Source organism: Mauremys reevesii, linkage group 21, assembly GCF_016161935.1.
Source record: "Mauremys reevesii isolate NIE-2019 linkage group 21, ASM1616193v1, whole genome shotgun sequence".
Taxonomy (NCBI): domain Eukaryota; kingdom Metazoa; phylum Chordata; order Testudines; family Geoemydidae; genus Mauremys; species Mauremys reevesii.
Window position 1 is genome coordinate 3,182,598 of NC_052643.1, and position 25,619 is coordinate 3,208,216.

The 25,619-nt window shown below is 41.5% G+C and overlaps 1 protein-coding gene across 6 annotated transcripts in view; it reads left to right on the plus strand.

Moving 5' to 3' along the window:
• Nucleotides 1-25,619, plus strand: part of SPEN (spen family transcriptional repressor) — a 113,074-nt gene that overhangs the window by 53,100 nt on the left and 34,355 nt on the right. For all 6 annotated transcript variants that reach the window (XM_039508990.1, XM_039508987.1, XM_039508988.1 and 3 more), the window contains one exon: nucleotides 22,910-23,070. In XM_039508990.1, coding sequence (XP_039364924.1) covers nucleotides 22,910-23,070 — 161 coding nt within the window. The remainder of the gene's footprint in view (nucleotides 1-22,909; nucleotides 23,071-25,619) is intronic.

A 25,619-nucleotide genomic window follows, 5' to 3' on the forward strand; every position in this document is an offset into this window, starting at 1 on the left:
AAAGAGGATTGTACGCTGAGAGAGTTTGCTGCATCTGAATAGTGGGGATTGGGGAAGCAAGGAATTGCTTGTTTGTGTCTCCAGAACCAGTCTGAACTGGAATCATCCAGTTTGATTTGGCTGAATGCCACCTCCCAGAGGCTGTATGTGAGCCGTGCTTCCTCCTTCTGCCTAGCTTCTACAGAGCAGGAGGGGGAAGGACAGGGAGAGAGCCAGCAGGGTTCCAGCCATGTGACAGGCAGGAGTCTTGTGGTTTGCATTGTGGGGGAAGGGATGTGCTTACAAATGCTAAGTGAAATGGTAGCCAATTAACCCGGATATGTTACTGGGAAGGTGGCATTTTAGATACAGCAGTGATGAACGTGGGATACAAAAATAAGCAGCGGTTTACTTCAGAAGCCTCCCACTCTACCTTCTTTTTGAATGAAAAAGTTAAACTTGTAAACCCCCTTCTCACTGAAATTTTCCTTCTGCCATATGTTGTATGCGTATTGCTGTGTGTTGAATGTGTAATTAGAACATCAGAAATTAATTATAGTTGCCCCAGTAGGGCCTTTATAGTTGTCTGAGTAAAATTTTTCTTAATCAATTCCTTTATTTTTGTTAGGGTTTAAATGTTGCTGTTAAATTTGTGCTTTGGACTAAAAAATTCCTATACACATTTTTGGCTTGGAAGCAATTCATTTTAAAAATTACTTTCTAAAAAATAAACTGAATACCTTTCAGTTTTTTACAAAACCCTATTTAAAAAACTTGAGGGTCTGATGTAACTCAAAAGCAAGGAACCTCAGAACTAAAGGTGAAATTTTGCATTAAACATATCCTTGTTATGCCTAAGTATTTTAGCATCCTATGAGAATTATGACGATACAATTCAAATAAAGCAGCATCATTGTACTGTGAAATGTTAATATTTGCAGGTAAAGCTGTGTAATTTTAACTATGGTAACAATACTGAAATCTTTACATTTGTATTGGACTTTTAATTATAATGGATTATTTTATTTTTGTTTGAAATGTCTCTTGGTTATCTAGCATTCTCTGTGTTAAATAAACAAAGTATCTCTTTCACATCTGACCAAAAGCAGACTCTTGACAAGAGAAGAACTTCCTGAATTTATAGACATGCAAGTTATAAACATAGCACAACATGAAACCACAAAAAAGGGACAATTTCAAAGCACTTTGCCCTGTTGCTTTATGGTAACCCCCAGTAGTAGTGGAAAGCTGCCAACACACAGTTGCAAAGGAGTACAAGTGATCTTATATAATCTAGCACTAGCGTCTCTTTTTGAAAAACGTTTTAGGACTTTTCTGAATTGATAAAAGCCTAGATCACCTTTAAGTTATTCATATTGTCAGTTTAAGTCATCCTTACTGTGGTCTTTTTTTGTATTTAAATTTTACGTTAGTGAGCATATTCTCTTAATATTCTCTGCTTGGATTAGTTATGATTTCTGAGGGGGAGGACACTTTCTGTAGTTTAAAAAATGGGTTGTTACAAACTCGGTTTGGGTGTGTTACGCTAAGTGTTAGCTCTGTTTTTATTATCTGTATCTGTCACTTTCTAAATCTGTAACTGTAGAAGTTTCTTATTCATGCCATCAGTCTTTACACTGGGTTTCCCTTCTGCTCTTGTACTTGGTAACAGAGACCAGAACTTTACAGCTCCTGTTGGGACTTAAGGCTCCTTTTCAAAAAATATTCCCAGAATGTTTTGCCCCCGAAGGGTTGCATACAGGCAGAACCAGACTTCTGTTTGTGCAGAGCCTTTTCTTACTAAATTTCAAGTTTTGGAGTTTAACAGATGCATTGTTTAGGGGGTCCTCAGTTTTTATGTGTACCTTATTAAAATTATATAGATATTTGAATGGGTTTTGGGCTAATCTGTACCCACTGAGGGCATCCTTGTGTTGGGGATAGACCTATTTATTCAGCTCTGAGGACTGTCAGGAATTTAGACTTCTTTGAGACATGGTTCTTGCTCAGCAAATTTGAGGCTGGACAGTGTTCCTGATAGTTAAGCCCCCAGCCATATCATCTAGGCCCTTCACATGAGAGTCCTTCATCTTCATTGGTCTCCCTCCTTTCTCTAAGAGGAAGCACCACAAAAGTTAGTGCCTCAGTAAGACACCACTTCTTGCTCACCTTCAGGCAGCAGCTGTTCTAAAGAAGTGGGAAATGATATCTGACATGGAGTTCAGCAGTCTGCAAATTCTGGCTGTCTTATAGGGAGTAAGCAATTCCTCTTTCTGTAGTTTTATCCTTTATAGCTGCCACCTTTACAGTAATTCTGCTACAATGGCAAAAGCAATTGAGCTCTGTCTGTGCTACAGCTTCCACCACTGCCTTCATTGGAGCTGCACATGTAGTGAGTTACAGGTCCCATGTTTATCTGTCTGTTCAAGCCAGGGAATGGAAACTTCCAGCTATGAATCATAAAGCTCCTGGAATTGAATTTTCTACACATGGTATATTTTTACTACAGTCTTCTGGCTTCAAGTTTCTGTCCAAGAACTCTTGCACAAAGGATCTGGACAAGGCCAAGAAAAAGGAGATAATTAACAGAAGTCTCACTTGCATGATGAAGAGCTTCTGCTGTGCTCTGTAAGTGAGGATCATCACTCTCCGGGACCAGTACTCAAAGGCAGGAGATCATCTGGTTCTTCTGATTCTTTTTCTAAAGAACAAGAGAGAATAAATCCAAATGTAGGTGGGTGGGGTGGGGGGAACAACCTAAGTAAAAGAACATCTTCTGTTTCCTTCTCTTTCAGGAGGGATAATCCCATCTGGAGAAGGAAGAAGTGCAGGGTAGGCTGTAAAGTTTTTGAAAGGGTTGGCAGCATAGTAGTTCACACTTGATAGACATATGGAATAATTAAAAAAAAAAAGAAAAGAAAGGCCTACTTAAAAACTTCCTGGAAGATACTAGCCATTAAAATTAAAGGTAAAATTCTAATTCTATGTCCATCTTACCTTAAATGATGCAGCTAAAACAAAGATGGAACGTCCCTGTAAATCTTGGATTAAAATAGCAAATTTAGAGTCTGTGTTGTCCACAAAAAGAAAACATTTTTTTGATTTTCCTGAAGATGTAGATGCAGTAGTGGACATTCCTAGTCAGGCACTGTAATACCTTCCATAGGAGAACTTCCTCCTTAAAGAACTAGGGAACAGGAAGGTCGAATTCTCTGTGAACCGTGCTGTGAGGCTGTAGCACTCTTCTTAAAAACAACATGCTATCCTCAAGCTATTCTGGCCTGGACATGAACTGATGGCAATCAACCTGCAATGGAAAAAGGAGCTGAAAACCATCTCCCAAAAGATCTTACAGGCTTTATTCTTCGTATTGGATGTTTCATTGAATCAGATTTGCAGCTTACTTCAAGTCACCATGCTATAGAAGACACATCTGAGTTAACTCCTGGAATGGAAATTCTCAAGTGATGAAAGTACTAATGATTGCATCAAAGTATTTAGTGGGACAGCTTTTTAGTGAGCCACTAGATATCTCCCTACAGAACATCAGACAAAATATGTCAGACCAACCTATTTGAGTAGGCAGCCATTTCAGAACTAACAGCACTCTCAATTTCTGCAGAGAGAAACCAGCCATGGTGGAGGAAAAGAAAACCTTTGGGACCTACACAAATAAATCTGCCTCCACTCAGAAAAACTCTGTGTAACTGTGTACTGATGCAACCATTATGAGTGGAGGTTGCAACATAAACATCAGTAGAAAATCACAGCCTTGTCCCTTAGGACAGATTCTTAACATCTCAGATATCAAGAAAATAACCAAAGCAACTATGTTCAAAAAGATACCACTTTCAGATATTGATTATGTGCCGTATTTTTGTAGTGCACCCCCAAAAAAGGATCAGAATGATACAGGCGCTCAGATCTTTAAACAATCAGCAAGGTCAAGTTACAAATGGAAACTCTGTTTTAGCCATTTCCCCCACAGATTTCTTAACCTCAGTAGATGTGAAAGAAATTTAATGTGGATATCCACAAAAAATTCTTCAAATTTTTCCACACTTCAAATATAAAGTTGTTATCTTTGGCAACTATTAAAGAGAAGAGGATTCACATCCCTTCTACATGCTTGTCTGATCCCACTTGGAGAAGATAGCTAAACCAAATACCAACCAGCCCACTTGCAGATTCTTGAACATCACCTCAAAGGAATCCCCTTATTACTATATTGTCTTATTATTAGAACACCTTTTGAGTCTTCTAATATAGTAATGAAGAAAATCTTTACCTCCAAGGAGAGACCACTCATAATTATAATTATATCAACTGTTTGGATGATTTAGTAGTTGCCAATAGATATCTAATGTGACTCTTCAGGAAGTTTTGTTTTTTGTATTGATGTGGCTCCAGTTCCACATGAAACTGCTCCAAATGTCTCTTGCCTCTTCATCCTTAGATAATCTCCAACATCAGCAACAAAGGTGTTGGTTATACAGGTCATAATCTCCTCCTACAAATTGTGGCTACTCCCCCACAATTTTATCTGCAGGCTCTCTCCTGGAAGTAGAGAGAATTATAACAACTATGGACATAAAATCATAGCGTTTGATGGGACTGCAAGGGTAATCTAGTTTAGTTTAACTCCCCGTCAACATGCAGGATTTGTTTGTGTGTCCAAAACAAACAGACATCAGTCTCTATTCCACCCCCCCCTAAGAAGGCCAAACCAATTCCTCAAAAACATCAAAAAGCTAAGCAGCTGACTCTCTGAGCCATCATCTGCATCTGGCATTTACAAGAAGGAGAAATCAGGCACATACTGGTATGACAGAAATACTGTGGCAACATGTGAGTGTGGTGGGGGGAACAAAAATCATTTCTGTTTCACAAGGAAGTAGAGTAGTCCATAAAAGTTTTTCCTCATAAAAACGAGAGAGATACAAGTGCAGCGTTGGCTGGTTACTCTGCCCCAGAAATGAGCAAGTGAAATTGAGCTTCTGTTCTACACTACAGCTGTATGGGGACTGAGTACTAAACTCTTTTGTGCACAGAGCAAACACAATGATGATGTGTATTCCTCTGCAGGAGAAGGAATCCATCGGCTCTGATAACTTGAGCATCAGTCCAGACATGACCCAAAGAGCATCTGTCTGCTTTTCCACCTATTCCATTCCTCCTGAAGATTAATAGTAGTAAACAAAAATCAGAGAGAAGATGCCATGGTAAATCTAGTATTTGTATTACCATAGCGTCATATTGATCTTGGAGAATGTTTTTAAACTAATCCAGATGAAAGAAAGTTCACCTCTGTCAGTTCACAAGAACCTTCTCAGACAAGGACTCTTGCGTATCCACATTCAGCTGAACTGAAATTGACTGCATAGAAATTGATGGAAGCGTCTGTTGAAGAAGGGCTCTTCGACCATTGGAGACTCTTCTAGCAACCCAGAAGGGAAGCGTACCACTCTGTTGTATGTTGAATTCTGGATGAAGTTTCAACATTCATACTGGGAACCTGCAGAGGAGAAAAAGGAGAGTTTTACCCTCCTTTTGCATCTTTATGATTTAAAAAGAGGGTGTGAAAGTATTTTTTTTTTTAATATTGTAAATACCAGGTCTTGCTTTAACCTTTTTTTTTCTTCCTGTCTGACTCTATAGATGTCAAAACCACATTTAATTTTCCAGTCATCACAAGAGTCTGAGATCAGAGTAATTGAGAAGGGATTTTTAGCTACACTTTTTTAAAGCTCTGGGTTTCTTGTTAATTGGCACTATTAATGCTCCTGTTATTTAGTAAAGCTCTCTTTGTGACAGATTCTCTAGTCCTGCAAGGAATCCTAGAGCAAAAATAGGGGAGACCGGATCTACTATTCCTGATATAGCTAAGGTAAACAAACAGTGGTTGTTTGCAGTGGTGTTGTAGCTGTGTAGGTCGGAGGGTACATGAGAGACAAAGTGGGTAATAACTTTTACTGGACAAACTTCTGCTGGTGAAAGAGACAAGTTTTCAAGCTCTACAGAGCTCTTCTTGAGGTCGTCTTCACTTTCAAAGTCAGGGAATTTATCACCCATTTCCTCAGGCACTTCTTTAAAACGTGTAAATTAACAGCATGTTGGTTTTTATATATATATATAATTAATTTTTTGAGGGGGAAATCGCCTGGGATATACTTTGAAGGTGGTAACTAATTAGAAGTATTTAAAGATAGCTTCAGAAGGCTCTAGAGTTGTTGTTGTTTTTTAATATGTTCTGGTTTCCCTTAATTTGTACAAATCAAAAAGATTACATGAAAGAAGGCTGAAGTCAAATTATTATTTTTTTTATTCTTTGTCTTACTTGTAAAATATTTCCTACTGCAATATATAGTAGATGTTTTAAAGTTTATTCTACATAAGCTGTAAATGCTGTACCAGTTCACAGCCTGAGCTTTGGATTTGGGAATTCCTTGGAAGTTGGGGAAGAACTTTCCTTCCATCCCATAGCCCACAGTGTGTCAGCTTAGCTTCTTCATGGCTCCTACTTCATATTCATGGCTTGAGTACCTTTTGCTAACTCCATGCCACCACTGCCATATGGTTTGAAGAGTGAGAAGGAAAAGCCACTGAATCAGTGTAGCTGTGGATACACAAGCCCCACCTCTATAAATTCTTGTGTGTATGCTCTGAATCATGAGCCCCACCTCCCACCCCCGTTTGGTAAAATGGAACTGTTCTAGTTTTGCTGTGGCAAGGGATCCTTGGGTCTGTAGGTCAGAATTTACCACTTAGTTTACAGACAAAAGTCTGTAAGTTCCCTCCCCCCTAAAAATACTGTGTACTATTGGTAACATAGGGTTACATCAATAAATCACAACAGCAATATTGCTGAGTTAAGTTAAATAACAGCGTTTTGGAAAGGGATCCCTCTATTTGAGAAAAGGCTTAGGATTTTTGAACATTTGCTGTTGCCAATACTGTGTTTTATTACTTAATCAAATGAGGCAAAACTTAATTTTTTTCTACTTTTATATGGGTTTTGAAATTTGACAGAGTGAAGCTCTTTACCTGGTTTACCTGAAGCCTTAAGCACTTAAAGAATGTTTTGTTTGTGTCACTTACATAAATATAAATGCTTCTATCCACTTTAAATTTAACCTGAAGATATACTTTATTATTTGTGCTTTTCCTTTCAAAAATATCTCTGAACTTGCTGCTGATTTAAAAAATAAATAAAAATCAAATGACTTCCAGGAAAGGTGTTCCTTTGTAGTTCCATCAGTTCTTTGCAGGCTTAAATTGAAAATTAATCTCTAACATACTGCCCGTCAGTCCTTGTCTTTTATATTATATGTAGATTAGGGCCATAGAACTGAACATTATGGACTTGATTCTCTGTTGTTCAGCATCTTGGACAGGCCTCCTCATAAGTGCAAAGCAGATATAAAAGGCAATCCAATCAGAATGGTAGTGATTTACACTTGCTTTGCATTAGTTTAAATGACTGCACAAGGTGCAAGGCAATGGACAATCAGAACCCATGTTTCTGGGGTCAGAAATATCCCTTACGTATGTATTAATTCTTATTGTGGTTATGAAAGTTACTTTGTCCATTTTTCTTTTCCATTTCAATGTTTTGACAAAGACTACCATTTTTAGACATGCTAAACTTACACAAAGTGATATCTGCCATAAATGGAATTTCTATATTAAGCCCTTTGCATGTTCCAAATTTTACTTAGGAGGCATTTGTTTATCAGCTGTTTATCTTGGCACTGGTTTTAAATGCAACTCCCATCTGAAGAACAATTGTGTTTGTTTATGCCAGAGAGGATACATGATTTCAAAATCACATTAAACCCTAGCAAACTAGAAATTCAACAAGTGATATTTTGTTTAGTTGTTAGCACAGCATTGTGAAGATGGAGATAAATATTTATTCTGCAGTGTTTAGGCCTGATTCACCCCTGCATTATTGCAGTTTTACATTAAAATGAAGCTACACCAGCATAAGACTGAAATATCTTAGTGGTGAATCACATCCTGCATTTTTAAGAGACTAAAGGATATTTTTAAAATGATACAGTAATAAAGTTCACTTTTTGAGCTCTTCAGGGAGAAAGTATTTTTATCTGTACACTAAAAATCTGAAGTATAATCAGCAGTGCTTCTAGACAAAGATATAATATTTGACATAGTCAATATAGTTTAACCAAAATGTTTTTTAGAACTGTTTTTTAAAAAATATTGGCTCTCCAGGGAACTGACTTGAACAGAGGGGGGGGAAAAATTCCCCCAAATTCCACTTACTCCTTGACTCAGCAGACAATAAAATACTTAAAAGCAGAAATTTTTTATATAGTCCTTCTTTGAAAAAATGCAACAATTCCCTAATTTGTACATAATTCTGATTGTGACATGTCTTTTTACAATAAATTAATTCATCTTTTAGTGAAAGCACTCTAGAGTTGTATTTTTAATTATCTCAGAACTTTGCTTTCTTTACTTTTTAAAGGGATTGTGGTCTAATGATTAGAACACATGAGTGAGAGACGGTAGATCATTTCTCTTCCTGCTTTCACTGACTCACTGAGTGACCTTAAGCAAGGCATTTAGCTTCTTTCTGCCTCAGTTTTTCCATTGAAAAAATAAGGATCATAACACATACATGGCTCTCATGGCTGTTCAACTTGAATCATTTTGAAGATTTAATCCATTTTTAGGTGGAAATTGTGAAGTATTAATTTAGGTTGTGCACAGATAGTTGGTAAAAGTAGTTTATTTGCTGTTTTATGGCCATTTCAACCTGAGGGGTTAGAAGCAATTTATTCTAAATGAAATAGAGCCACCCTCCAGTGAATTATGTTATTTCTTTGCAAGCATTTTTCTTAATATTTCCCATCATCGTATTATCACCAATGTGAGCAACTGAGAGTGGGAGCGCTAGTGGAGATCAGTCCACCAGCATTTTAAACACGGAATGAAATCCTAGTCCCATAGATGTCAATGAGAGTTTTGCTATAGACTTCAGCAGGGTCTGTCATGTAAACCCTGCTCAGAGCAGGTTTAAACACTGTGGTTAAGATGCCAGCAGCTTGTCTGCCCTAGTGCTCCACTGTGTGGTAAGTACCAATAGAGATGAACCTATGTGGAAATATTTGTAGGGTAATGGTGAGATTTTAATTTTTTTTTTTTTTAAGCTAGTATAGGCAGTGCCGTAGTGTGTATCGGTCACTGGTGGTTATTCAGAAATAGGGGCTGTTACTCTAACTTACTCAGATTAGAAACAACAGTTACATAATACTTTTTATGTGAGTGAAAATCAAGGTTATGAACATTAGAAATTACATAGACCATATCTATTTATCATGTGTTCCCTGCTATTGGGATATCCAAGTACCTCGGATTTTTGAAAATTATACTTACAGGATGGTTTTCACAAGTGCTCACCCTCGTCTAATTCTGTTTCCACTGAAGTTTGTGGTGAAAGAGGAGGATTGTTGCTTGCCCTCACCCCTCCACCCCTTTCTTTGCCCTGTGTGTTGGTGGGAGTTTACTTAAATTGTGGGAAAGTAGTCAAGAAGTGGAGTTTATGCTTTGTTTGGAAGGTGGTGAACTTCAACGTTACTTTGTTGTTTCCCTAGCATTGAGTTCTGTGATTGTGGCCAGTTGTTGAGAGAGCTCTTTTTCCTGATTTAAGGAGTTTTATTTTTGAGCTTTGTTAGTTCCCTTGTTCCCAAGTAACATACATGTTTTAAAAGACCATGATTGCAACAGTGGTTTCTCAGGTAACTTGAGCCACTTATAAAGGGCTTTGAAGATTAATACAAACCCCACTACCACCACCAAAAAAACCCCACCTACTCCATATCAACATAGCTATGCCGACAAAACCCACGGTTTAGATACAGGTATGCTGACAGAAGAGCGTAGCTAATGTTGCTCAGAAAGGTGGTGTTCCTACACTGGTAGAAAAATTCCTTATGTCGCTGTAGGCTGCATCTACAATAGGAGACTACGCTGACATATGCTTTGTAGTGCAGACATAGCCTGCTGCATTTTCAACTGGAAATTTTAAGCAGATGCCTTTATGGATAGGATATTTTGGAAGTGGTAAATTCTTTGAAGTGATTTCCTTTCTCCCATCAGCATCATTAAAAACAGTTGGCTGAAGCCAATCATGGGACAGATTAAATTTTGGTATTTCCTCACCATACCAATACAATTAGTAAATAGGATATTCATATTGTCCTGGAATGAAACTAAAAGATAACATTGTAAAATCCTAGTAATCTGGGGTTAAAAATACTGTAGTTATTGGCCTGGCAAGCACGTCCTGGGCCTTCTGACCAGGGACTGTGAAGGAAGGGACAACTAATTAAAAAAAATGAAATGAATACATTGGGTGATTCAGTAATACCAAGAAATTCCAAAAATCAACACTGTTTCTTCTGGTGTTTGTGTTTGTTTAGTTAGATTTCAAATTATGAAGCACTCTAACATGAGATTATTATAGGATTCCTTTACAGTTATGTGAAGACAGGAAAAGTTGAGGGATAGAGAGTATCCCAGTTTTCTTCTTCGAGTACTTGCCCATGCCCATTCCATATCAGGTGCATGCATGCCCCGCACACAGTCGCTGGAAATTTGTCCCTCAATGTTACCCTATTCGGTCGGCTTTAGTGCCGCATGCTCATGGCACACCATAAGGGGACCGGCCGACCCCGCACCCTCTCACTTCCATCTTACCGCCTGTGATGGTTGCCCCCGGCATATTAGAAAGTCAGTGCCTATGCCTCTGAGTGCCTGGCCCTGTGGACATTGGCCCATAGAAATGCAGTCACCTTTTTGGAACCCCTGGGGTTTTCCTCCAGTGCCCGACCCCCCTCCTGGCCTTTCCTACTCTGTGGTGTCAGAGAGAAGGGCTCATCTGTTGCACGAAGCTGGGGCCCAATCCGGACTCTGGCACCGAACCCAGTACCGATCCTCAGGACCTGGAACTGTGGGTTCTAGTTGGTGCAAAAGGAGAGGAGGGCCATGTGCTAGTTCAGGCTGCCGCCGCTGCCTTCTCCCTAGAAGAGGCAGTGTTGAGGATGGGCAGTTCGATGCCCCAGGATGACTTCAAGGCTCACCAGGAGCTATTGAAGAGAGTGGCCTCAAACCTATGGCTGGAAGTGGAGGTAGTTAGAGTCCTACCACAGTCTGGTTGACATCTTGGCTGTAGTAGCCCCGTCAAAGTTGCCTCTACCCCTCAATGAGGCCATCATGGATCCAGTCAAAATGCTGTTGCAAACACCATCCTTTCTGCCCCCACTTTGAAGAGGGCAGAGAGTAGTACTTTGTTCCCGTGAAGGGGTATGAATACTTATATTCCGACCCCCTTCCCGAGTCCCTTGTGGTCTCATAGGCCAATGAAAGGGACAGGCAGGGGCTGCAAGGTGCAATCCCCAAGGCAAAAGACTCAAAGAAGCTGCACTTTTTTGGTAGAAAGGTGTATTCTACTGGCGGCTTACAGTTCTGCATCTCCAACCAGCAGGCATTGCTAGTGAGGTACAATTTCAGTGTCTGGGACTCCGTGTCAGAGTTCACTGACTTGCTCTCCCAAGAATCCAGGCAGGAGTTCTCTGCTCTGGTGGAAGAAAGGAAGGCTATAGCCAGGGCTTCCCTTCAAGCTGCCCTGGGTGCAGCGGATATGTCAGCCAAAGCCATGACATCGGCAGTAGCCATGTGAAGGTGCTCTTGGCTCCAGTCCTCAGGCCTACCGGCTGGAGGTTCAACAGTCCCTCTAGGACTTTCCATTCGTGAGAGTTTTGCTCTCCTCAGAGCAAACAGACCCAAGGCTCCGTGGTCTGAAGGACTCCAGAGCTACCCTCAAGTCCCTGGGTGTCTCTGCCCCAAGTTCCTTCAAGGAAGCACGTCAGGCCTGAACAACCGGCCTGCTACTCAGCTCTGCCACCCTGTCAGGATCTGGTCAGAAAGCTACCATTGCTACCTGGCCCTCCCGATACTCAGGAGGCTCCAAACAGAACTTTGGATGGGGTTGCCCAAAGGCGTTATACCAGATCCTGTTCACCTGTTTTCAGATCACCTCTCCCGCTTCAGCTTGGCATGATCCCTTATCACCAAAGACCGTTGGGTGCTGAGTTCAGTGGAGGAAGGTTATATGCTTCAGTTTATTTCCACCCCTCCTTCCAACCCCCCATCCCTGTCCCGCTTCAGGGACCCTTCTCATGAGCAGTATTTATCCCAGGAGGTGCAAGCCCTCCTCGGGATAGGAGCCATGAAGGAGGTACCTCAGAACCTGAGGGGGAAATGGTTTTACTCCTGTTGTTTCCTAATCTCGAAGGTCAAAGGGGGTCTACAACCTATCCTAGACCTGCATTGCCTCAACAGTTATCTCAGAAAGCCGAAGTTCCACATGGTCTCCCTGGCCTCCTCCATTCCCTTCCTGGATCCAGGGGACTCGATTTGAAAGATGCCAATTTCCACATCTCCATTTTTCGAGGTCACAGAAGGTTTCTCATGTTTGTTGTGAACCAGACCCACTACCAGTTTACTGTCCTCCCGTTTGGCTTGTCAGCAGTCCCATGGGTCTTCGTGAAATGCATGGTGGTAGTGGGGCCTTCCTGAGATGGTGAGGGGTGCAAGTATACCCTTACCTCGATGACTGGCTGGTCCCAGGCCCAGGGGAAAGCCAGCATCCATCTCGTTCAAGCAACCTTTTGAGCACTTGTCCTGCTGATAAACAAGCAGAAGTCAACACTCCTCCTAGTACAGAGGATAGAGTTTATTGGAGTGGTGCTTGATTTTACCCAGATCAGGGTCTTCCTCACAGTGAGCTTGTTTGGAAGCCCACTTCCGAAGAATGGTGTCACTGATTTCGCAGGTCAAGGCCTGCCTGGTCATGACAGCCCATTTCTGCCTAAAACTATTGGATCAGATGGTTGCGTACACATATGTGGTGCAGCATTTGGGACTGTGCCGTAGACCCCTACAGTCTTGGCTGGCCTTAGTGTATTTAATGAACTATCGTCATTTAGACTCGGTGCTCACAGTTCCCGCTCCAGTCCTTGCCTCCCTCGAATGGTGGAGGGATCCCCAGACACCCACTGTTGGTATCCCTAATCTCAGATGCATCCGAGCTAGGTTGGGGGCTCACCTGGGGCACCTCAGGACACAAGGTCTTTGGTTCCAGGAGGAGCTCTCCTTGCATATCAATGTCAGAGAGCTCAGAGCAGTCTGCCTAGCATGCCAGGCATTTTTACCCCATATTGCCAGCAAGCTTGTATGAGTCCTTACGGACAACACGGCAGCCATGTTTTATGTCAACAGGCAGGGAGGGGCCCGATCTTCCCCTGTGTCAAGAGGCCATTCACTTGTGCAAGTTCTTCATGAAGCACTCAATCCACCTCGAAGCTTCTCCCCTTCTGGGAGCCCAGACAAGCTGGCAGATCACCTCAGCAGGTCTTTCTCCTCTCACAATAAGTGTCCCTTTGCTCCAATATAGTAAGGACCATTTTCCCGCAGTGGGAGATTCCCCTCATAGACCTGTTTGTGACCAGGCAGAACAGGAAATGTCATCAGTTTTGCTCCCTGTGCGGCCACAGCCCAGGCTTGCTCACAGATGCCTTCCTATTCCCTTGGAAAAAGCACCTGTTCTGTGCATTTCCTCCTCCCCCCCCCCCACTGCCCCATTCCTCTCATGTACAAAATCTTACTAAAGGTCAAGCGGGACAGGGTGAGGGTTATTCTTGTAGCCCCCAACACTGGTTCTGCACATTACTAGACCTGTCAGGAGCAACCATAAGGTTGCCCACCCCCAACCTGATCTTGCAAGATCATGGCTGAATGCTCCACCTTTCAAACCTCAGTGCTCGCCACCTGGCCGTGTGGAAGCTCCATGGTTAAATCCTGTGGAACTGGCCTGTTCGAAGCAAGTCCACCAGGTTTTGCTAGGCAGCAGAAAACAATCTACTGGAGCTACTTTGCCAAGTGGAAACGTTTTGCCATTGGATCATGCCATTGAACCCTCTCACCCACTAAGCCACCTCTCCAGACTGTGCTGGATTATCTGCTTCATCTGAAACAGTAAGGCCTAGCTATTTCATCTGTTAAAGTACACCTAGGAGCCATCTCAGCTTTCCATCCTCCAGTAGATGGTCGGTCAGTTTTTTCACATGAAATGTCTATTTACCTCCTTATGGGCTTAGAAAGGCTATAATGGCAGTTTTGGGAACCCATTCCGGGAACCCTGTGGGACTTAAACCTGGTCCTGACAAGACTCATGAGCATTCCCCTTGAGCCATTAGCATCAGTCATATATGTCATACTTTTCCTGGAAGCTTGTCTTTCTGATCGCAATTACCTTGGCCAGGAGGGTCTCAGAGATCAGGGCCCTTACTTCAGAACCCCCGTACACGGTGTTTTTAAGGACAAGGTACAACATCCTATGTTCTTCCCGAACATGGTTTCATAGTAATCAGGCTATTTTCCTGCTAGTTTTCTTCCCAAAATCTCCCGAAACTGCACAAGAATAGGGAGGGAGCAGTGTCTCCACACACTGGATGCCTTAGCTTTCTATATAGAAAGACCAAGCTGTTCCATAAATCCATGCAGCTCTTGGTGGCAGTAGCACATAGGATGAAAGGCCTACGCATTTTGGCTCAGAGAATTTCATCGTTGATCACTTCCTGCATTCACACATGCTAGAGCAGGCAGGTGTTCCACCACCTGCCATCCTGACTGCCTATTCTACGAGAGCACAAGCTTCCTCAGCGGTGACCTGGTTGTCGGTACATACTTTTTCTTCCTACCATGTCATCACCCAGCAAGGTAGGGATGATGCTGGCTTTGGTAGGACAGTGTTGCAATCCGCATCTTCATGAACCTACCTTTTAGGATACTGCTTGGGATTCACCTAATGTGGAATGGACTTCTGCAAGCATTCAAAGAAGGAAAGATTGCTACTAGAAGAAGGTACTGAGAGGGAGCTAGGTCAGCTGGTCACCTTATCCTGCGCTATAAGCACGTGGCACCAGAAGGTACTAGAGCCAGCCCGATGGGTACCACTGAGGGGAAAAATATATTGTGACTGTGCACAGACCAGGTGTGCATTTACCGTGGAATGGATGTGTGCAACACATTTCAAAGAACAACAGTAACAAAAAGGTTAATAACTATCTTTTATGTGATCGTAGCATTTTTATAGATTTGTTTTAATGATTTTTTCCCCCCTTGAGCAGCATATGATTTTTTTTTTCTTTTATGCACCGGTGTTGCATGATTATTCCCTGCTCATGCACAGTCTGATTTTTGTCAATTCTTTCAGATTTCGTACATCTGTGCTTTATTACTTTATAAAGGGTGACATTTACAGACCAAAATTCCTTGGGCGGCAAGTTTTCAGAGACCTGAGAATGCTGAGAATGTCATATTTGCATCCCAATATGCTTTTGAATACAAACGTTAAAATACCGTAAGGCCGAGATTGTGGACATAGTGAAATATGTGGAAAGAGGATTTGATATAGCACCCCATCTATTTCAAATCCTGGGTCCTCCAGACATTTGTACATGCCTAATCAATTTATGTACTCACATTAAAACATTGTTTGAACCCTGATCTTCTATTTAATAAACAATGTATATTGTGCATTAGTGTGCTGAACCTACCTCAACTATTACCCTCTAATCTGAAAATAGAGTAAGAGAGTCTAACATTTTGGTCTCAAAATTAGGAGAATCAGTAGTAGGTTGACTCAATTTCTGTTATAATTCAATTTAGATTAAATGACTTCTTATCTTAACCAGTAAAAAGCCATTCTTCCTCACAGACTTGAGGGACAGGTTATTCTTAGACATGTGCCAGTGTTGCCTTACAGGGCATTTAGTAATATACAGAGCCACCACCAGCTGATCTTCTTTCTTATTTAGGTCAGTGTTGTTAGAACAAAGTGAATCATCTCTGAAGAAGAGACATATTAAACCTCCACACCACACCTCTTGAGATTACAGGAGCTACTTTTTTCAACAGTTGAAATCTAGTTGTAATAATTTGTCTGGTTATGGTGAAACAGAAGCATGGGTTACTAGAGACCAATGGTGGCTGAGTTTTGCATTGTTGCAAGTCCTGTACTTAATCATTTTACAGTTTATTGGCGAGAGACTTAAATAGAACAATAGATCTGAGTTCAGTTAGGTTTCAAAGGGTGGTTCCTAGTAGACTTGTACAGGAGACACACAAATATCTGTAATAGTATATGTATGGCAGTTGTAAACTAGAGAGGCCCTCAGCTTTGGAACTTCTTATTCCCTATTTTGGTCCAAAATAACCTGAGCTTGTTGACCTTGCAGGCATGTGCAGAAAGGCGTATCTCTTTATTCTGGCACTGAAGAAGGAGGAGCTTGATGAGCTATTGTTTGTGGGGACGATCAAATGTCATTTTAATTTGTGTATTGTAGTGTAAATTGTGCATTTCTAGAGTACTAGACCTCTTGTATGCAGTAAAAGAAATCTGAATAACTTATCTGTCTGCCTATTTCAATACATACTTTTTCATCCAGAAAATTTCCCAGAGTGCTTTACAAAATGTGTAAGGGATGACTTACTCTACTTCTGGCATGGAATATGACAAATCTCTGAGCCAGCAGTACTAAACAATGGGGAACATTTTTTCCTTTGCAGTTACCAGTATCCTTTCTCCCTCACCCCTTTAGCAGTAACCATTTATTTTTATAAGCAATAAATTAAACTTTTCAGAACTGTATGTCAAGTTTTCTGGCAGTATTTTCTTGCAATCTACCATGTTAGGTCCATAGAGCCAACTGAGAATTCTTCAAAAGCATATTGTATATTAGGGGTAGGCAACCTATGGCACGTGTGCCGAAGGCAGCACGCGAGCTAATTTTCAGTGGCACTCACACTGCCCAGGTCCTGGCCCTTAAATGAAGCTTCTTCAACATTTAAAAAACATTATTTACTTTACATACAACAATAGTTTAGTTATATACTATAGACTTATAGAAAGAGACCTTCTAAAAACGTTAAAATGTATTACTGGCACACGAAACCTTAAATTAGAGTGAATAAATGAAGACTCGGCACACCACTTCTGAAAGGTTGCTGACCCCTGTTGTATATCATCAGGGGAATTTAAAAGGGGTAAACTTCCTCATGGTGGAAATCAGTGGCATGTGAGTAAATCGTTAGCGGATATTTTTTTGCATACAAATAATCTGCCATGACTTAACACTGATCATGTGGTAAGAAAGAAAACATTGTTTTCATGTTCGAGCTACTTGTGATTTCCTGATTAGAATTGGAAATCTTCTGCTGACACCAAGCACAGTGAATAACCTATTTAGTAAGCTGGGCTTCATGCTGATAAGGGTTGTCCTGTCTTACTGTCCTTAATAGATCTTTGAAGGAGATAGTCAATCAGCAGTCAGGATAAAGACTTCTAGCTGATTTCAGTTAGTTTTGGAGAAAAATTAATGTCTGAGTACTGCTAAAAGAATTAAGGATCAGTTACCAATTATGCTTATAAGCTCTTTTTAAAGGGAGTTATAAGTAAGTCATTTTAATATTTATTGTGTTGCAATTTGGCATAAATTTCCCCCTGAAAAAAATCACAAAGGATTTCAGATGGGTTTCTTACCCATTCTGACTACGAGGGGCTCGATTTTAAAACCTGAAGTTTGTCGGTATGTTGCCTTCAGCGTGCATTAATGCTTCTTTGTAATTTATTTTACATGAATGGCTGCAGTGTTTCCTCATTGCTGTAGCTGTAATAACAGCAGCCACCACAGTTACAGCTGACTCAGAGTTCTGAAATCAATTCGCAGAAATGACAATTGTCCCACATTTTAAAATTGCAAAAGGGTATGGCAGGTTGTGAGATTCCTTGATTCAGCACAGCCTGCCATTGACAGGAAACAGCAGGTATCCGTGTTACATTGACTGGTTTGGAGTCTCTCTTTTATCTCCTTTTTGCTGGGGAACAAAGAGAATAACTTTCTGTGTTCATTTTTTCAAGCGCATTCATTTTTCATATATAAATGTAAATTATAGTATAATTTTATAATTTGTTGCCAGAACTGAAAAAATACAATTACTTGAGAAGATGGTATTTTCATGGAAAGGTGGGTATAAACCTTTTCTCTCAAGTCACTGAAAGAACAGAGTGAGACCTGAATATGTTATGATACTGTAATATGACTTGGGATTTCCCCCTCACAATTTTAAACAAAAAAAAAAGGCTTTAGATGTTCTAGGTACTTAAACCAGTGATGCAAGTAAGTTTTGGCCTCCAATTCTGTAATGCGATCCCCAAAGCTAGACCATTACACAGTGACAGAATCCCATAAAGCCTGTGGGTCCTGTATGGGCGCAGGAGTCTGCCCACCATGAATACGATTGCAGCACGGGACCACCCCCACCACATTTTTTGAGATTGGCTATTCTTTTTTGGTAGCATTATGTCCCAGTAAGTCTACATGGATGCTGAAGAGCAGATTTTCTTATTGTGAGGAAAGGCTGTGCGCCAGAGCACATTTTATTTTAGTTATGAAAAAATTAAACATGTACATTCTGATTTTTGCATTATAGCCGGAGGGGGAAAACAAAGTTATAGGTTTTGAAACCATTTTCTCTCGCTTTTTGGCTTGACACAAATTACTGATTAACTGTGAAAAATTTGTCAACAAGCATGATGGGAAGGATTGTTTAAGGTCATCTGTTTTCATCTTGTATTAAACTTCCTAGCTTCTGAAATGGTTGTTTTTCTAATTGCTTTAAATATAAAACTGTGAATTACTGCTATTAAACAAGTTTTGTTGGAAGAAATCTTAGTAAAATTCATGTATTTCTAAGCTGACAATGAGAAGGTATTTTACATATTGTTTGCTAAAAAAAAAAACCTAACAGCCAAATTCTAATCTTAGTTGCGTAGGGCACATCTCTATATAGCTAGCACATTTCTGTTTTGAGGGATGGCTTAAAAGGATATCTGTTTTTCCTTTTTGAGATTATATGTATTTGCTATCAAATGCCTTAATTTAATTTTGTTTTCCATGTCTCTCCTGGAACACAGCTGTAATTAAGCATTCCATCATACCCCAATTCTCAGAGGTTGAAAAATCAGGCTTGCAAATGTTTTCCATGCTTATCTCTGTTTCTTCAGCTGGAAACATTCATTCATTCTCTCTTTCTCTTTAAAAAAAAACAAACAAAACAAATACACATCGTCTGTGTACTGGATCTTTTCCAGTATTTTTTCTCTTTAAAACCCAAGGAAATGAATATAAAACTTACATTTCTGGCATGTCTCAGGATTATACATGGGTGGGTTTATCTTTTTCAATATAGTTTTAAGGACCAATGGTCTGATTTGCAGAGGAAGATGCATACTCAGCTCCCATCAAAATCAGTAAAAGTTTGTGGGCATGATCACCATGTCTGAAAAATTCTTATATTGTCTAGGTGTTTGCATTAGTTCTTCTGCTGAGGCTGCCCCAGCATCCTGAGTGCTGAGGTTCTTTCTCTTAATGGAACACTTTACTAAAATCAGAATGGTCTGTATTTAAACAGTCTATCAAAAAATGCTATATGTGGCTAATCTAGTCAAAAAAGGAATAATAAAGTATGAGTTAAGTGCTACCATTGTGGATAATACTTTGTACTCTGATTCCTAAAAAAATACAAGTATCTCTCATATATCACTCAGGTAAAATTTTAGTAGAGTTAAGTGTAAAATGCAAAATATTGTGCTGTTTAACCGTGGGGAAGATTTAATTAAGTATAATACAGAGCTTTAACAGCTTAGGAGTTGTGAAGGAAGATGGAAAATATATAAAATCTCTTTCAGCATTCTCACTTCTAAAAAGGAACAATATAAGTGCTGCCTCATCTTTCAAAGAAGTTCTCCACATTTTTTGCCAATTTGATTCTTAATAATTGCTATTACCAGCATTCCCCTTTAGACTAATAGAAACCTCTTGGCATGGTGCAAATTATGTATCCCCTCTTCCCCAAGGTACTGCACAAAAGGATTTCATTTTGATGGAAAAACTCGAGGTAAAATGTTGTCATGAATTAGAAATTGACTAAAAACCAGAAAACAGAAGGAATAAAAGATCACAGGGCAAAAGATTACCAGTGGGTTGCCTCATGGTTTATTTTTAGGAGGGAAGTTTTTTAAATATATTAATTGTCTGAAAAAAAGAGAGTGAAATGGTGAGGTGGCAAAAACTGCATTTAGTCAAGACTAGTGTAGACAGTGAGAAACTTGTGAGGGAAATAGCAAAGCTAGGTGAATGGGCAACTCAGGGATATAAAATTCAGAGGGTCGATAAGTGCAAAGTAACATGCACTGGAAGAAATAATTTTAACTAGTCCTGTGCAGCTTGGGGAAAAGACCTGGGCATCGTTGTGGATACCTCAATGAAATCCTTTGATCAATGGAACACTTGGGGGATCAAGGCTTGGATCATATGGGCCACCTTCCCTGGGGATGAGCATGGGGTACAGCTCCCATCACAGGGAATGGAAGTGTCTGCAAGCAGGCAGTCACACACTCTTGGTAGTTCATTATTCCCTTTGTCTTGCTGTGGAGCCAGGGGAGAGTAGGAGGAGGATGCTTGGGAGGAGCAAGGACTGTGAAGAAGTTTTGGCTGGCTGCTAGACATGGGAGGCTGGAAGGGGTGGGGAGCTGTTCTGTAAAGGGAAAACCGGGAAGAAAGTAATTTACAAGGTGTGTACTTCTGGTAAGTTTTTTGTTCTTCTCTGTCTTGTCTTTTAAATTGTAATTAAGCACTTTGGGGCAGAGACTCTCTTCTGTGTTTTGTATGGTGCCTAGCAAGATGGGACCCCAGCCCTAACTGGAGCTTTAATGGTGTGGAGAAGGTAAACAACCTGCTCTTATTTATAATTTTTCACAATATAAAAACAAAGGAATAGTAAGTGAAATTGAAAAGCAACAAATTTAAAACTGATTAAAGTACTTTTGTACATAATACATTAACTTGAAGATATTATTTTGACTTGGTGCTCAGCAAAATTCAGAAAAAGGAGTTAGGTGTTTGGTAGAAAATGAGAACATAGAATTATTTTTCCCCAGGGATATAAACCCTCATGCTTTAGTTTAGAGCAAAGGTGGGCAAACTTCTTGCCACAGCTGGGTGGGGAAATTGCATGTAGGGCTGGGGCAGGGGATTGGAGTGTGGGAGGGGGTGCAGTGTGCAGGAAGGGGCTCAGGGCAAGGGGTTGGGGCGGAGGAGGGGTGCAGGGTGTATGAGGGGGCTCGGGGTAGGGGGTTGGGGTGCAGGAAGGGTTTGGGATGCAGGCTCTGGCCTGGCACCGCTTACCTGGAGTGACTCTGGGGTGGCAGCAGTGTGCACCGGGGCCAGGGCAGGCAGGCTCCCTGCCCGCCCTAGCTTTGTGTCCCTCCGTCACCAAGTCTCTGCGGCCCCTGGGGGAGGGGGAACAGAGGGCTCCATGCGCTGCCCTTGTCTATGGGTACCTCCCCTGAAGCTCCCATTGGGGGTGGTGTCTGCAGGTGAGGGCAGCGTGCGGAGTCCTCTGCCCCCTCTCTTCCACAGGGGCCACAGAGACGTGGTGCCGGACGCTTCCCAGCATTGGCCTGCTAAACCCAGGGTTGTGAGTTCAATCCTTGAGGGGGCCACTTAGGGATCTGGGACAAAAATTGGTCCTGCTAGTGAAGGCAGGAGGCTGGACTCGATGACCTTTCAAGGTCCCTTCCAGTTCTAGGAGATTGGTATATCTCCAATTATTACCTATTACCAGAGAAGCCCGGGCCGGCCTGCGATCCCGTGGGCCGTAGTTTGACCACCCCTGGTTTTGAGCATAAACCAGCGACCCAGAGGGAGGAAGAAGACCCCTCCAATGTGAGCAAGTTCTAACACAGTTGTCCACTATGGAGGATTCCCTGCACTCTTCTGTGGAGCATCTAATAGTAGTCACTGTCAGTCACGATACTGGACTAAACAGATTACTGGTTTGACCTGGTGTGCAATTCCTGTTCCACTGCTTATACAAATGTTCTTGGGACCAAAGTCCTTTACCCTAAAGTTTACTTTTGAGATGGAGGCTTCCGTGTAGAGGCTGTGAACAGTGTTTGATCACGTACATTTAGCTAATTGTCGAACAGTTCGCAAAAACGTGCATTAGTTTTCTCCAAGGGATGTTAGTTTCCAGTATCATCTGTTTAGAGGTGGGAATCTTTTTAAAGATGTGGCTGCCACATTGGGGAGAAACTATGAAGCCAATTTTCAGATTGACAGAAGCACCTGGCAATGCCATAGCATTTCCTTTTATGCGTGAGAATGCTGAAAAGGATTTTAAGGCCTCAGCAGACCTGTATGTTTTTTCAGTCTTCCCACACAACTCCTAAGCTGATGAAACTTTGTATTGCACTTAAATTAAATCTTCTCCATTATGATGGAATGTAATAGGATCTATTTGACATTTTACCCATATTCTGTTTCCTTGACTGTCTCCTCCGAGGATTTTGTAAGAGAATATTTGAAGATGATTATGAGTTCCTTTTGTATAAGCAGGGGTGTGCTCGGGAAACTGGGTTTTCTGCATCAGAGATGAAAAGGGAAACACTTTTTTAAAGAATCCACTCCAAGTAGTTTTCTTCGTTAGCACAGTTTGGTATTGATAATTGATATTTTAAAATAGAACATAATTTATATATGGGAAATGAATAGTTGCTTTTGACTGCTGCTGTGAGATGGTGTGTGATATGAATAGTACCTTAGTATTGAGTAGCGTGCACTTATGGCCTTTGATGGTGAGCATGTATAACTGTTCAGTAGTAAAAAGAAAAAATAAACTGATTTATGTTTTTAATTTTAAAAACATCCATCAGCCTCCGCTCATTGTCTGTTTCTCTTTTCACACTGAGTTGCTATTTCTTTTACCTCTTTCACAGCAGTGACTCCAGCAGCAGCTCAAGTGACGAGTCTCCAGCACGATCAGTTCAGTCTACAGCAGTTCCAGCACCCACATCCCAGCTGCTTCCATCTCTGGAGAAAGATGAACCCCGTAAAAGTTTTGGGATCAAGGTTCAAAATCTTCCAGTGCGCTCAACAGGTAAAATCCATATGTGAAAGAGTGTCTCTTCGTAGTTGTCAGTAAGGGAGAAGAAAAGAGGGATGGGAGCAGGCTGATTAGAAAAATTGTCTTTGTCATACTTACCTGATATTAAGTAAATGGAATATTTTATTAACCTCTGTAATAATATTTGCCAGTATCATTTAATATTGCATGGGAAAATATAAGTGCCGTTTAATGAGCCATGCTTTAGGAAACTTAGTTTCAAGGTTATTGCTATAATAATGTTTATAATAAATTTGTCAGATAATATGTGAAAGGCCTTTAGTCTTGAACAAAGATACATTCAGGAGACTTCAGTATTATTCTGTTGAGGATAGAGATTCAGAGGGGTAAGATGTTGTATTATTATTCATTCCGTTTAACATTTGAGTGCCTCTGGCCAGTCAATGGAGTGGCCCTTATGTGGCCTTTGAATATCAGGATTCCATCTGCTCCTTGCATCATTGAAAATGAAAACACGTACAGTGCTGCGGTGGCACAGCTGTACCGATACCACTGCAGTGCATCTGGTGAAGATGCTCTATGCTGATGGGAGAGAGCTGTCCCGGCAGCCTGAATAAACCACCCCCGTGAGCAGCATAAGCTATGCCAACATAGCGCTGTGCTTGGGGGGCGGAATATTCATGCTTCTGAGGCAACAGAAGTTTTGCTAACCTAAGCGGTAGCAAGGTTCCCTCTAGTTTTTTATGTCCATGTGCGGAATGAATTTTATTATGTGCACCAATATGGAGGTGCTGTGACACATCACCTTCATATTGGTGCACATAACAAAATTAACGTGGTGAGGGTGGGTGGGGCTGAGGGGGTTGGAGTATGGGAAAGGGGCAGAGGGTTGGAGTGTGGAGGGGTGAGGGCTCTGGCTAGGGGTGTGGGTTCTGAGGTGGGGTTGGGGATGAGGGATTCAGGGTGCGGGAGGGGGCAGAGCTCTGGAGTGGGGCCAGGGAGGACTCCCCCCAGCCCTTTCTTGCCACAGCAGCTACGGCCCGTGGAAGAGGTACCTCTCCCCGGCAGCTCCCGCAGGCTTGGGCTGGGCCGGGCCGGGGGAGGGGTTCCTCTCCCCCCGATCGTGGCAAGTCCTGGGCAGGTCCGTGCTGGGGCTGTGGGGAGAGGTGCCACTCCCCATCGCAGCTCTGAGCCCTTGCGCGGGGCTTAATAGGCAGCTGTGCAACTTAGAGGGAACTTAGGGCAGTAGTGTAGACATAGCCCAACATAAAAATGAGGAGTCCAGTGGCACCTTAAAGGCTAACAGATTTATCTGGGCATGATGCATCTGATGAAGTGGGTTTTTTACCCACGAAAGCTTATGCCCAAATAAATCTGTCAGTCTTTAAGGTGCCACCGGACTCCTTGTTGTTTTTGTGGATAGAGACTAATACAGCTACCACTCTGATACATAGCCTAACATACTACAGGCAGAGCTGGTAGCATAGTGAGAAGTTTGCTCAACACTTCTCATTATAGGACCTTGTGTCAGGGATGTGTCCTTTTCTGTCTCTGTGGAAAAAGTGCCTAAATTTGACCAAGTTATAAGCCTTTGGAAAAAAAATTTGCAGCATGTGTATGCTGAATAAACTTTAGAGTTTGTCAGCTAAATTCTCTGAAGATTCTGTCTGTATTGAACATGCACCAGCCCAAGGCTTCACTCACTGAGCAGGACTTTCCCTGCAATTGCTGTTGTCTGCTGCTCTGAGCCACTGTGATGCTGGGTACTGGAACTGAGAGTAGATAGGCTCTCTGTTCTCAGTGCTCCTGCTGTTGGCCCCCAGGCAATATGGAGAAGGAGGAAGAAAACTGACTAAAATGCAAAGGGGTGGGATAGAGGGAATAGATGGGGCAAGGAACCTGGAGAAGGAAGGCTTGGACTATCTTAATTTGGCCTCCTACGTATGCATTCATTCAGCATTTAATAACAAGAAATCACACTTTTTTCACCGTAGGGCCCTTGCCTTATTCAGTGCACACGATGACTGGTGCTCTGGGAATGAATATGGGGTTGCCTAGTTAACGAGGCTGTTAATCTTGAGGATCCCGCCTCATGTTGCAGCATTTGGAAGGTGTATAGTGAATGGGGAAGAGAGGAGATGGTCTCATGGTTAGGGCAGTTGAATGTTACCCTGGAGAACTGGATTCTATCCGTGCTTCTGTCAGAGCTCCTCTGTGTTGCTGGGCAAGTCACTTAAAGCATATTTTTCATGGGTGGCCACTAATTGTGTGTGCCTCATTTTATGGTTGCCCAACTTGAAATTCTGTGGCTGCGACCACTCATAGCTGCAACTGAAGTCACTGGGAGCTGTACTTTTAAGATATAAAGTTTTAAATTCTTTGAAAAATCAGGCTATATAAGCATCTCAGATTGGTCACTGGAAATTTAGTGGTGAGCTCTGACAATTGTATATAGTTCCTCATATGTAAAAGGATAATAAATATCATCTTACCTCACAGGGTTGTTGTGAAAATACATTCATTATTGTTTGTCAAGCACTCAGCTGCTTTCATAGAATATCAGGATTGGAAGGGACCTCAGG